The sequence below is a fragment of the Heloderma suspectum genome, chromosome 1 (genome assembly GCF_057233095.1).
Source record: "Heloderma suspectum isolate Gila_16-S chromosome 1, 16-S_ref, whole genome shotgun sequence".
Lineage (NCBI taxonomy): Eukaryota > Metazoa > Chordata > Lepidosauria > Squamata > Helodermatidae > Heloderma > Heloderma suspectum.
The window spans coordinates 191,228,203-191,242,089 of NC_139458.1; the positions used below are offsets into that span (position 1 = coordinate 191,228,203).

At 40.8% G+C, this 13,887-nt stretch overlaps 1 protein-coding gene across 3 annotated transcripts in view; it reads right to left on the reverse strand.

Moving 5' to 3' along the window:
- Window positions 1-13,887, reverse strand: part of PDE11A (phosphodiesterase 11A) — a 255,148-nt gene that overhangs the window by 19,682 nt on the left and 221,579 nt on the right. For all 3 annotated transcript variants that reach the window (XM_084814457.1, XM_084814447.1, XM_084814442.1), the window contains 3 exons: window positions 11,765-11,828; window positions 7,652-7,726; window positions 5,534-5,617 (listed from right to left, as the gene is read on the reverse strand). In XM_084814457.1, the coding sequence (XP_084670583.1) occupies window positions 5,534-5,617; window positions 7,652-7,726; window positions 11,765-11,828 (223 nt within the window). The remainder of the gene's footprint in view (window positions 1-5,533; window positions 5,618-7,651; window positions 7,727-11,764; window positions 11,829-13,887) is intronic.

Here is a 13,887-nt window from a genome sequence, read left to right on the forward strand (position 1 = left end):
GCAGACAGGGGCAGAGTGTTTGGCCTCTGACCTGGGTATTCTTCCATGTCCAGAGGTTGCCATCTCTGCTTAACAATGCCGTGAGAATAGGTCGGGATTCTCTCAGCTTCTTTTGTTTAAATGGAATCTTCCAATTCTTGTGGAGTTCTCTGTTTTCCTCACAGGAAGCCTCCCATGACTTGTATATGAACCAGTTGGTTCTACTAATTGAGCTGGGGGAAATAAAAACGCTATAAAGATACCCTTTGGCTATATGCAAACCCAGGGTGCTCCCAGATGAGGCTTTTATCGTGCCATTGCCCTGCCTCATTCACAGAATTTTATGGGCAGTCCAGATGACACTGTCTTCCACTTCTAACCCCCCAATGTTTTCCCACTGCTTCTTCCGTCTTTTCTTACCGCAGAAAGTCTGTTAAGGAGAAAAAGACGGAATAGCTGCAAATACCTTCTGACTGTTAGCGGTAAGAGCCCTCTGTCTGGAAGCATCCACAAACACACCACCTAAATGTGTATTGTTCAGGCATGATTTGCTATAGACAAGCAGTGGGACAGGGTGCTTAACCCTTTCCCCTACTTACCACTTCCCCCTGCAACCCCTCCCCCCACCAATCTGGGACTTGACACATGTTTACTTCATCACAGGGACAAGTCACTGGGAAGAGTGTTGTAGGAGAAAAGAGGCAGATGGCGGAAAGGATAAGCACCCCATTCCACACACTGCTTCTCCGATGCAATTTGTGGCCTCCCCATCTTGCTTGCAACTGTATATCACTGACCCAGATTCTCAGGGCTCCTCCACACAGAGCTTTTATCCTGCAACTGAGATTGCTCCTTCACGGAAGTTTACAAGCTCTTTACGTGAGGCCGTGACCCTGCCATGACCCTCCAGGGCGTCTCCTGCACTAAATGCCCTTTGTTCCATATTTAAATAGATCGCAGATAATGAGCTATCAAATTACCCCTTTGTGTTCCGCTAGAGTTCCCTCCGTGAAAAGAGGAAAGCGGCAAGAGGAGGTGTGAGATCAATGAAAGATAATGGAAGAATCAGATACCGGGAGGAGGAGGAAGGAAGGGGAGCGGGGAAAGGAAGCAGGTGTAAAGGGAGACAGTTGTGATCCTGCATTTAAAACAGAAGCAGAAAGCCCTGTTTTAAATGCAAGATTTTAGGCTGGTGTAGGGATACCCTCAGACTTGGGTTGGTCAGTGAACATCTTGGTTGGGAAGTATATTAACTCACTGATCTAGCACCTTCTTCTACCTAGTTGGCTTTATATTCTAGAAGAAAGATCATGGAGAGACACAATATCCATCTCTTATATACTCATGGTTTAAGACCACACACACACAAAAAATCCACACAGACATTCTCAAGTCTTATAAAGCAGAAGCAAATCCTATCTACTATAAATAGCAGACCCTTTTAGCAAATGAAGGCAACGACAACACAAAATAAGCTCAGAATAAAATAAATAAATAAATAAATAAATATTGAAAGTGGGAGATAATACCATAGTCCCCATGTATAGAATTTAACATTTTGGAGTATAATATACTGGAGCATATTTTTTAAAAATATTAATGTTTAGTGACTCTTCCAGTTACACACATTTTCCAATCCTATCAGAAAACCTATGAACCAAATGATGAATTTAAAGCAATACTTGTTAGATGTGACTTGTGGCACCTTATAGACTAACAAATTTATTATGGCATGCTCTTTCATGGACTGGAGTCCACTTTAGATGCATGAAGTGTTATTCTAAGTTGGTAGGTGTATATACATGGATGGAGAGAGAGAGAGAGAGAGAGAGAGAGAGAGAGAGAGAATGTAAGCAGTGAGATTGGATGGAAATAAAATACAAAAATATTGTTATAATAATGTTAAAACGCAAATGTACGTAAAATAATTATTGCAAGACAGTAACACAGATATGAAAGCATTTTATTTTTAGCTGCCTCACTTTTTTGTAACAGAGGCCTAAGTATGGTTTTTAGTCAGAGGTAGGTTCAACTCAATGCTATGGACTTAATTCCAAGTAGGTGTGCATAGGTTTACAGCTTCAGCCCAGTAATTCTTTTTTAAAAAAACTGCAAAGAACACATTTCAAAAGCAACACAATTTAGCAGAAATAAACACCCAGTTTGTGCGCCTCTTCACAAAAAAGATATGAGAAAAAAGACTGACCAGAATGTATACATTAGGAGCAACTCAGATTAAACTAATCATAATACATATACATATACGTATACGTATACATATACGTATACATATACATATATCTTTTACAGGCAGATAAATAGGACCAACTAGTTTTTTTTAAAAATTACAATATGAGTTTCTCCTATAAGCATAATAAAGCCATGTGTCATTCTCCCTCTCTTTAACCTTCCCCGTCTCCTGACATCATTACATCATGTATTTCCTGACCCACATCAACATGATCACATCAGGAGTCCAGGGAAGTTTTGCAACACATTACAGAGCAGGAGAACTTGATAGACAGATGCTATTTATGGTGGCAGACTCATGAATTTTAAAATGTGCGGCTCTGCCCTTAATGTATGGTCAATGCTGATTTAGCTCACAAGATATGCTTACATCAGCTCTGAGTCATAGGGCCAAACTAGATGTGATGTTAATTGCATGGAAAGAGTTGACATGCATGTTTTAAAAATGTTTAATAGTTGTCATGGGGGAATGTGAGCAGCATCGAGACCTCAAAGGGTGGTGAGAGTTTAACCCTTCCCCTCTGCCACAGTCTTGACAAAAATCTCCTTCCCCACATTCAGGCTGTTATTTACATTTGGAGTCAAGCCTCCATTGATGCCAATGGAGCAATGGGAATTCATCAGGACTATGGCACAGGGGAAAGGTTAAACTCTATCTCCCCACCATAGGTGGCTACTTATGAATTGCCCCCCAAAAGGAAATGCATCATAAAAAAGGGACACTTATTTGCATAAAAGTTGCATATGTAATCTATACCTATAGATGTAAATTTAGAAATAATTATTCTAATTTAAATAAAATAAGTACATGTCACCATACTATGGAAGACTGGTACCACGTGACCTGTGTGCCTGATCAGTCTGCCGGCGAGGTGTTAAGTGTTGATGGGCCACTTCAAGGCCCTTCCACACTCTCCCTTCTCTTATGGTACTTTGTCTTTAAACTAAACTTGGACAGGACAGCCCTTCAGATAGAAGATACCTTCAAAATAGAGGACAGTCCTCTGGCAGAGCTTCAAATAGAGGAGTGTCCTCTCTAAAAGAGGACACCTGGTCACCCTGATGCTGCTCAGGCTCCCCTAAAGCTTCTATTCACATTTTTTAAAATGCATGTTAATTGCATTCGCACAATTAACATCACATCTTGTTTGGCATTCCTGAAAAATCTAGGAAATGTATACTGGCATTATGGAAGCTCCTGTGTGTCCCTGGGGGACGGGAAGAAGGCAACACAGGGATGCCAGTTTTGGTGGCCACTTTGTTTTTTTCTTGCAACCTGTGGTGCCGTCTTCACCGGGTAGATAAGGCCTAAAAGGTAAGCATGACTGGTGTCAAAAAGTAGAACAGCAGACGACGTGGAATGAGGTCTGTCAGCAGGCTCATAAGTATGCAAGCATTTCTCTGCGTCTGTTGAGGGAGGGAGGGAGGGAGGGAAAGGAAGGAGGAAGCCAAATTCTGCACAAGCACGACATACCCTTCTGCCATAACCATTACATTCTACGTTGTGTGATCTCGGCAATTGATTACCATTCAAAAAGGAATTTGTAGGGGGTGGGGAGGGGAAGAAGCCCAGAACCGGAGGTATTTGTAGAGCATGAAGCCCTAACTTGGAGTTCTTACCCATGTATAAACAGGATTTACAATGTCTCCACGCATCATTGACGCAATGGCTGTACTGGAAATTAAAACTCAGCTTTATATTCCAGGGAGCATCTCACTCAGTGTGAGACTGTGACATCAAATTTTCTGTTTACCCCTTAGGCTGGTATGACATTAAGTTCAAGTTTTGACAATGCCTTAAAAAAAGAGAGAAGATGCTGAGCAGCAGGGTAATAGTTGCGCAGCGTGAGCAGGGGGGGTGGGAGACGCATTCAGATGTGCCTCTGTTCCCCAGAGAACTCCTGCTAGGGCGGAACTGAGTAGTGCTCTGTGTGTTCATATCCAGCCCCCCACACAGAGACTGCACTGATAATTCTTTGCCCTCCTTAGACAATTCTCTTGCCCTTCCCGTTTAAAAATGCTGGCTCCCACAAACCAAAACCTCTGGCTTAACAGGCATTGCTTGTCTTAATTAATCCGTTCTTAATTTTTTTCTAATGTCTTCCTTATTCAGAATGGGAATTCGTTTTAAATAATAAGAGGAAATATTTGTTACATGAATGATACTGAATGGCAAACAGTTACTTGATTTGAAGCTGTCAACTTTGTAAAGTTTGCCAGTTGATTACATTTAACTTGGATTTCTCTGTACAATTAACAAGCATGCCAACTCCTCAGTCCACTCAAAATCTGAAGTCTATAAATTTATGTATGAGAATAAAGGATAAATATTATATTGTAAGCTACCTTAGGAGGACTGTAGTCTTGAAATGTGCCTAAGAAATGCATAAAATACGTAAACACATAACAGTACAATAATTATTGTAATTAATAATTAGGATCTGGATTATTGTAATTCATAATTAGAATTAGGATAATTAGGATCTTCTTACTTGAGGAAACATCTTTTCCCGTGTCAACCTGTCTGCACTCTAAGATCTTATTCAGAGGCCCTGCCCCTGAGGTGAGGTGGGCCACACTTGACTAGGGAACTTATGGAACTCTTTCCATGAAGGTCTCACCTGGCACCTATGCTAATACAATATCTTTTAGGTGCCAGGCAAATTGCTCCCCCCCACCCCAGGCTTTTACCCTCTGATGTATTTTTATTTTACTGCGATTACAGTGGTGTACATATAACTCCAGCTTCCTTCCTTTCATCATCACTAATCTGAAGTCTTCTTTATTACAGTTCAGAATTGTATTGAACACATTGGAGGGTTATGAGGGGCTGAAACAGCTGACAGAATTCTATGGCCTGAGGCCTACACAATCATTGTGTAGGCCTACCCAAAGTCTAGGTAGGACAACAAACCAAAGGTTAAATAAACCATGGGTTAGTGTTATGTGGAAACCAGGTCAACATATGCAAAAAATCTGAAAATCATGGAATGTGTCAATTAACAGGACCCGGGAAGGATCATTTGGTTATTTTATTTCTCTTCCTTATTGACAGATAATACTGATTTTGACCTAATAGGCTTACAATTTCACTTCATTACAAGTGCCTTAGCCTCTTTCTCTGCCCTGTGTACTTTATGCTCCCTGAGAGGAGTGAAATGAGTAGGGTCCATAACAGGCTGCACATATCCAAAGATTGACACCCTCTGCAAAGCTCTTACGTAATATCACTCTTCTCCCTTCTGCAGAGAAGCAGGACCAGCCAGTCTTCTTCTAGCGCTGCAGCAGCAATATGTAAAATTACCTGATAGAGTGGCATGCAGATGCTATCAATCCATTCCAGCTGCAATCGTGGCAGTTCATCTTTCCTATTCCGATCAAAAATAGCCTGAATTGAGGGGGGAGAGGAGGAATATGTCATGCTTTATTACTCTAGAGTATTTTACAGATACTGCTTTATCCAGTACTTTGGATCTAGGATCAAATTGTTACAAACGGAACACTTTGAAAACCTTAATCAATCTTTATGCACATTTCCCTGTCTTTTGTCTAGAATGAAAAATAAACCATTTATTCTCTGGCCCTGTTTATGGCACATGTAAATTTAATTTATTTGACTGTTATACCATGTAATTGCTTAATGTCAAACAAATATACCATATTGTTGGCATTCATGTTGCAGGGGAAAGTGGGGTGGGGAGAGATTATAAAGACATGCAACTCCTTCTCTCCCACCTATTCCTTCTTCCTTGGAGGGAGCTGTGCAGTACAGTCATCTATGTGTCTACTCAAAAGTAAGCCCCATTGAGGTAAATGGGAGCTACTCCCAGGTAAGTGAATATCAGATTGCAGTCTCATTGAATGATCAGCTTGAGCTGTATTTCTTGGAGCACTGGTGATTATGAAACAGAATAGCAGTGCTTGAAATTTGCAGAAACTGAGCCCGAGCTTTAGATAACACCAACTTTTGCAGTCTTCAATCTCTCAAACTAGGAAAACTGAAAACCCACGTCTACAAAACAACAACAACAAAACAAAACAGCTCCCCCCCCCCAACCCTATGCTCTTATTTCCCCCTTCTTTGGAGTTTTACTGAGAAGGTTTCTTTTGGGCCCATGTGCTTTGGGCTAGATATAGAAAAACTGGTTCATAGGTAACAAGGCCAAACTGAAAATATATAATGAGCAAGAGAGCTATAGCTTATTTAGTATTTTTCAGTGTACTTTATGGGTGCTTCCAGATGAGGCTTTTATGCTGCCATCACCCGGTTTCATTCATGGAATGTTATGGGGGGGGGGGGCAAAGTCCAGACATGGGTCGCCTTCCACTGTTAATCCTTCCTCCTGTGTTTTCCTATCACTTCTTCCATCTTTTCTCTTACCACAAATGATACATTAATTATGAAAAGATGAAACAACTGCACAAAGCCTTCTGATTCTTATTGCTAGGAGCCTTCTGTCTGGAAGCACTATCCCCAATAGTGTAGACTAGTCAGCTGCAATTCCGCTGGTAGCTTACAGCGGAAGAGCAATAACTGATTAGCAGGAAGAGGTTATTCCCTCTATCACCAAACCACAAGTGGGAAACGCATCACTTACTGCATATTCTCATCCTGTCACTGTTTGAACTGTTATGGCACCCATGGGAGCTATCCTAAATATTCAACCCCTGACCGTAGATTGTCATGTTATGCGAATCCAGCCAGCGGGGGTTACTGGAGGGTTGAATATTCAAGATGGTGCCCATGGCTGCTATCTTAGCTCATTTGGCTGATTTTATATGAGCTCCACTGGTTACCAAATTGCTTCTGGTTTCAATTTAAAATGTTGGTTTTGAATGCTGGGAGTTGTAGGACTTTTTTCTGTCTAAACATGCATAAGATTGTACTCTAAATAATTTTCTATTGCCTGGAAATGTAGTCTCTTCTGCGTTGATCTTTTTCACTTTATTTGTATCTTTGTATTGTTATATTGTGGTTTTAATGTTCTGTATATTTTAAATTGTTTTATTGTGTGTTGCTTGGATTTAATTTTTGTGAACCGCCCAGAGAGCTTCGGCTATTGGGCGGTATAGAAATGAAATAAATAAATAAATAAATAAATAAATTTAAGAAGAGCAGGGAGGTCTTTGAATAGAACCAGTGACAAAATTATTATTTTCTTTCTCTTTTATTACTGAAGTTTTATTGTTATTCAAGAATACTGTAAGCATCATGTTGGTTCCTTTTTTAAAAAAAAGTGTAATTCTTTTTGGGGACGCATTGTGTGCTTTTGTTTGATTTATCTTTTCATGTGTGTATTCTGTCACATATATTTAAAAAGAATACAGTGATAAAAAATAGTACATATCTGTTTATTTACAGTGTAGATGCCTAACACTGTTTTCTCATTCTACAATAACATAGTTTCCAAAATGAACTTACCGAAGGCGTGAGTTTGAGCTCAGATCTTTCTCTGTCTCCTTGTTCAAAGAACTCACTTGTTACTAGTTCCGCTACCTAAAACATATATCAAATTATCAATAAGGGTTAATACTGTTTGTTAAGAGCAATGCATTTCTTGACTGAAGACCTGATTAAGTAAGGAGCTTAAGCACACACCTGATTTTAAATATATGTTTGCTTGAAGTTCTTACCTAATCACAGCCATAATATCTGAAGGGTGTAAAACCTACTCAACATTAACCAATACTCATCACTAGAATAAGCTCCCAAATAATTTTGAGGTTGTTGGAATGTTATTCCAGATGCAGAAGTTTTGAAGTTCTCTCTAGGGCACTCGAAGAACCTGGCTGTGCACACTGACTCTCCATTGGTTCACTTCTTTCCACATTGATCACTTCTTATCTGTTTAACCTCTGCAACACAGACACCACTGTTGTCCTCAGGTCTCAACCACTGCATAAGGATGTATGAGAATTTAGTTTGTGTTCACAAATCATGCAAACATGTCCCGTCTACAATCGTGAGCAAGAGTGGGTTTTTTCGAGCAATGTTTGCAAATCCCCCAACTTACAATCATGTTCGCAAAATGCACATTTTTGAAAAATGCACATGTTGAAATGCGCATTTGAAAAAAGATATGCATTTTCACGCTTTAGTCAATGGGAGGAAGTGCATACTTCTGAAGAATGTGCACAGAAATGCATACTTTTCCTGTTCAAAATGCACACTTGCTGTGTTTGAATGAGCCAATGGGTCAAAAACGAAAATGGGAGTGAACTGAAACCAACTTTGAAGTGATTTTCGGAGAATTTAGGTGAGGTCGAAAATAGCTGGTTTTCCCATTCCTACCACTCCAATTTGCATGCCCTAAACATGTTTTTCCCTATTTTTGCCCTAATCTCTTGAAAAAAGCCTTGCATGAATGCAGACAACAAGAGAACTGGATGCTATTGATGGAAGGAAGGGAATTTCTATCTAAATTCACTTCATAAATTCATGCTGGCACTATGTGTACTCCAGATTTTCATGGGGATCCCTTAATGGGAATTGAGAGGGGAATGGAAAAGCCATGATGTCTACAGGCCTTTACTTGTTCACTGAGATGTGGAAGGAGGAAAGGGATTATTATATCTAGTTCCATGTGGGCAAATAAATCTAGCTTTGTAAAAACAATTTGTGAAGTGTTGGTGACCACTGGAGGTAAAAATATAGGTTGCTGTCAAAGCTTTCTTCATAGCCAGTAAACCCCAGATAAATGTTGCCTTCTTATGATACTACTGTCATCATGTGGATGCTGGTCCATGCAGTCAGCCATTTTGTGTGTATGGAGTCACTAGACAGATGAGCCTCCACAATGAAATTTGTTTCAGGGAGGGGCCATATCTCAGTGGGTAGAGCACGTGCTTTGCAGGCATAAGGTTCCAGGTTCAATCCCCAGCATCTCTATGTAGGGCGTGGAAAGACTCATGTCTGAAAAATTCTGCAGAGTCACAGCCAATCAGTGTAGACAGTTCTGACCTAGATGGACCAATGGCCTGACTCCGTTATAAGGCAGGTTTCTATGCTTTCACTGAACATCTCTGGTAGTGCCTTGTGGTGATATATGGTCTTCCAGAATATTTGTGGACTGTTGATTCAATTACTGTTTTTAAAACTCAGTTAAAAACCTTTCTCTTTTCCAAAGCATCTGGAACTTTAGTTTAGATTTTATTATTGTTGGCAATGTTGACTATTTAGCTGCGTAGTGTTTTCCTGTGCCTATCTGCTGTATTCCCTTCCCCTCCTTTTGGTTTTATTTTGTTATTTTATTAGGATGTATGCCTTTGTGCGAGAGATTCCCTGTTTTATTGTTTTTTTCTGCACAGTGCCATGTGCATTGATGGAATAATAATAATAATAATAATAACCAACTACATGGGGATAGCTGACCCACATGATGGGGTGCTATACTCAACAAAGGATCACCGTTTGGTACAAGTACCATGCTGAGGCAGTTTCAGGCTACTTGCACATGGCAGCCATATTGAGAGAAGTGGCCTGTAAAACAGCTTCATTTAAATTAAATAAAAGTAACCTGGATTTTAAAAAGGGTTTTTCCTACTTCAGACCTGTCTACAATTTTTTTTTCATATCACCATACAACTTGGTTGCACATAAACATCTAATTATGAGCAGAGATTAAGACTGTTTTAACACTTTTGTAATGCTTTATCTATTTCATTGATTCAACTGGCCTTTGAGAGGGATTGGGCTATAAATCTAAATGAAATAAAGCTAGGGATACATGTGAGTAACTTCTGGAAATAGGCAATGCTCTTCTTCAAAGTTAATCTGAATGGATTTTCAGGTTGTGTTACTTCATTATGTTTCTTCTTCTTTTCTGTTTTTCAAGGATGCACTATTGTTTTGCAAAGAGCCTGAACAAATTGCTAGGACTCAGGTAGCAAGTGAAGTTGGCATAACAGACACCTCGACGGTTGATGTTCTCTTTCTCACTACCATGTCGTGCACACATCCATGTTATGTGACCTCTGTTGAAAACACTATGAAAGATCATAAGATAGCTGAAATGGCAAGTCCCTGTAGTGCTATAATATAATGGCTTTGTAGCTTATTTGATCAATGCTAGTGTAGTCACTACCCTGTGTGCCACATGAAGAGAAGACATTAAGTGCTAGTCAGCTCACAGGTTCTTTCCCCTTGCCAACTTTTTTTTCTGACATTAAGGGTTAAATCCAACATCATGCTAGCGGATGTCTGCTAGCCCAGTGGAACTTTCTCCCTCTCTCCTCCATCCTACAGACCTCCGCACCACCCCAAAGTCTACTCTGAAGTGTTTCCCTTTCCTCCAGAGAAGACTATGAGGGTGCGTAGTGGTGCTGGGAATGTCCCCCTCCTGGTTCTGCTGACAGGAGCAATTCCAGCAGCGGAATGACACCACTGGATCCAACCCACAGACTGCATTTATTATACATGCAGGAAAACGAGGAAGTAGAATCTTGAGATGGCAGAAAAGTCTAGGGGTAGGCAAGTTCTGTGGGTCCAGGGGCCAATTCCCCCTTCCCCTGGAACCCATCAGGGGTAGCACCCCTCCCCGTTGCCACTGAAATTGCTGCCACTGTGCCACCTATTTTGCTGCTGAAATGTGGCCGTGTGCCAGCGGTGGCTGCAAACCCCAGCAATTTTCCTTTAAAAGAAGGCATGTGGGGAGTATGCATCTTGCTGGGAAGCAAAGTCGCACTCCCAGGAGGCTGCATTAATGAGACATGGAGCACTGTGAATGCAACTCTGGAAGGACACTATTTAAAAATGGGTGAAATGCGGTTCTTTTAAAAAGACAAATATAAACATGCCACACCCTACAGAGAGAATGCGATAGCTATAGGCAGCTGCTAGATATTCCTTCATGGGGATATTAACTATTTGATATGGCTACTAATAAATTTAGCTATCAGTGAGGATTTTAGATGGCATGCATTAAACAGCAAGTCTCTTTGACCTGGAACTAATCAAGTTGGTGTTTTGGACTTTATAAAGAGGAGGGAGGGGATGCCCTGCAGATGAATAAATTTTTAATTTTATGTTTAATTTTTTAATTCGATCTACAATGTTCTTTTAAAAACAAAACAAAAAAAAGCTTTTTGCCAGCTCTAGCAAGCTTCCTATGGCTTATCTAGGCATCCTCAGAAACAGTCTTAAGCAACAGTGTTCAAGTACAGATTTGAGAAATCTCCTCCAAAGATCCACGCGAGGCAACTTTTTGTAATAAGAGAGAACCTTAAGAGCTGTCTACAAAATAATGAGATATTCCAAGTCTCTTTTAAATATGGAGTAGAAGAGTTAATCCTCAGGCTGCAATTCTGGAATCAGATGTTTTTCCAGTGCCTTAATATTACTCAGTGCCATAAAATAAACAGGAACAACAAAAAGATTGAGCAATAAACCATGCCTAGCAGAAAATCTGTGCCATTTTAAATGCAGCAATACTGTTGTAAATCGATAGCCAGATTTGGCCCCTTCCATATCAGGCTCCTGGGAAAACCGTTGCATCGGTACCTCCTCTTTCTTGCCCTGCTATTAATCATGACTTGCCTGTCTTGAAATCTCCCACGGTTTGGTTGCAGCTCCAAGGTCACAGGCTGTCATTAGCATTGATCTGAAAAACAGAAATGAACAATGCAAGCTGAACAAACCTTTGTTGCTTTTCTAAACAAATTCACCCTGGATACATAATTTGTTTTAAACAGTCAGGATTAGAGCCTTCTTCCCTTATAGAAGGGATGGCACATTTTGAAATCTCAACAGTCAGCACTGTTTTTATGTCATTAAATATAGGAAGGCTAATGCATTTTAGATAATCAGATAATGAATTTTCAATGCTATCCGTTGAGTGCTACAAAGGAAACATGTATCACTGCAGACTAACTACTAATTTTGCTGCACTTTGACTAATAAAGTCATATTTATAATATACAGGGCAGTTGGGTTTTTGCCATGATGTAAGAAAACGAGTTATTACATAATAAATACAGACTGGGCTAATCTATTTGCCTACTTATAAGTGACTACTGTGGTAAGAGAAAAGCCATAACCATGAGAGGCATTCCAGACACTGTTTAAGCAGTTTCTACAGTTCATCTGCAATAAAAATTCAGGATTTACTGTAAGGACTACACTGTTACATTGTAGTTTAATACCTGGCTACAATTATGTTTTATAAGTGTTGGGAGAAAGAAACTATTCAGCTGGAGAAAGCATTTATGTACAGTACACGATGCATATAAAACTATGAGAAAGCCCAAATGAAGAGCAAGGACATTGGAAATAAAGAAGTGGCAAATATATGGCTCTGGCTCTAAAATCAGGAATGAGTGAAACGACACGGAAAAATAGGAAATGACCCATGCCTCAGCTAAGACACAAAGATGTAAGAATCTTCCCCATCACATGAATAGCTCCTTTCATAACTATGTGTGCGCCACCCATATGAGAACACTTGGGTAATGTTGCTTCTGTGTATCCCTAAAGTCTTTACTCTTTCCTGAGGTTTCTTGTTGGGTGTAGAGATGGTAGTGAACTGTGCAAGGATGCCCTTGGGAGTTGTGGGGACTGCAGTGGTGGGCTGGAATAGCCTGAGGCCTATGCCCATCTGCTGGCTGACATGTGGTAGGAGAGAGGAGTGGGCAGGTCTGTGTGCTTGTACACCAGGCGCTGTGGATGGCATGAGGGCTGCCTGAGGCAGCAGCTACAATAGACCCCCTAGAGAACACTGGGGCGGTCTCTCACCTATATTAAGACTTTCAACTAAACGTTACCTGCCAATATGTGTAACAACACTCAGAAAGCTTTATTTCAGAAAAGCTGCATAGTGAGCAGTGGGGGGGGGGGCTATTTTCAGTGGAGACACATTGGGAAGGAGGGGCTGCATAGCACTTTCACCACCTACCTTTTTTTGCTGCAACTCCCCACCTAAGCCGCTCCCTTCTCATTACCCCATGGAATTCCAGACATGTGTTTGTGAGGGTAAATAACATCTGTAGAACGCGAATGAGGAAGAAGCAACGAGAGGAAGTTGCAGCAGAAAAGCCAGGGCTAAGGAAATGTTAAAGCACCCATTCCCCCACCTCTACCTTGCTGTTTCTCCACTGAAAACTGCAGCGTGCGGAAGCAGCTTTTCTGGGACAAAAATGGCCAATGGAATTTTGTGACACATTGTTGCAGTTAATGCTTAGTTAGGTTTTAAGGCAAAGTATCTTGGCCAGGCCCCAGCCAGATTTTTAGGGCCCATTACCTTTATGCAGCCATTCTGTGTGCATATTCCTAATGTTCTGGCTGCTCTTCCCAGGACAGGTTTGTTTAGTTTGGTGATATAATCGGACTGTGGCTGATGCATGCAGTATATTTGCTAGGGAGATTCCTTCCTCAATAGCCGGGAAGCAGTTGGATCTTCCTTGAGTGTTCGGAATGGGAGAAAGCAATCAGAGAGTGGGATAGGCAGCATATCCCACCCCATTTCTTCTCAGCTAAGGATAATGGAAGCGAGGACTGTGTCTGAGAGGGTAGCACGTTTTGCACAGTGAGACAGGGGAACATCTGTTTGAGAACAAGACACTGAGAAAGAAACAGAGAGTGTGAGCTGAAGGCTAAAAGCATCTAGGGCTGCCTTCAAATCTGCTGTGTGGCAGTGGATTTGCTGCTTGTAGGAACTGCTATGC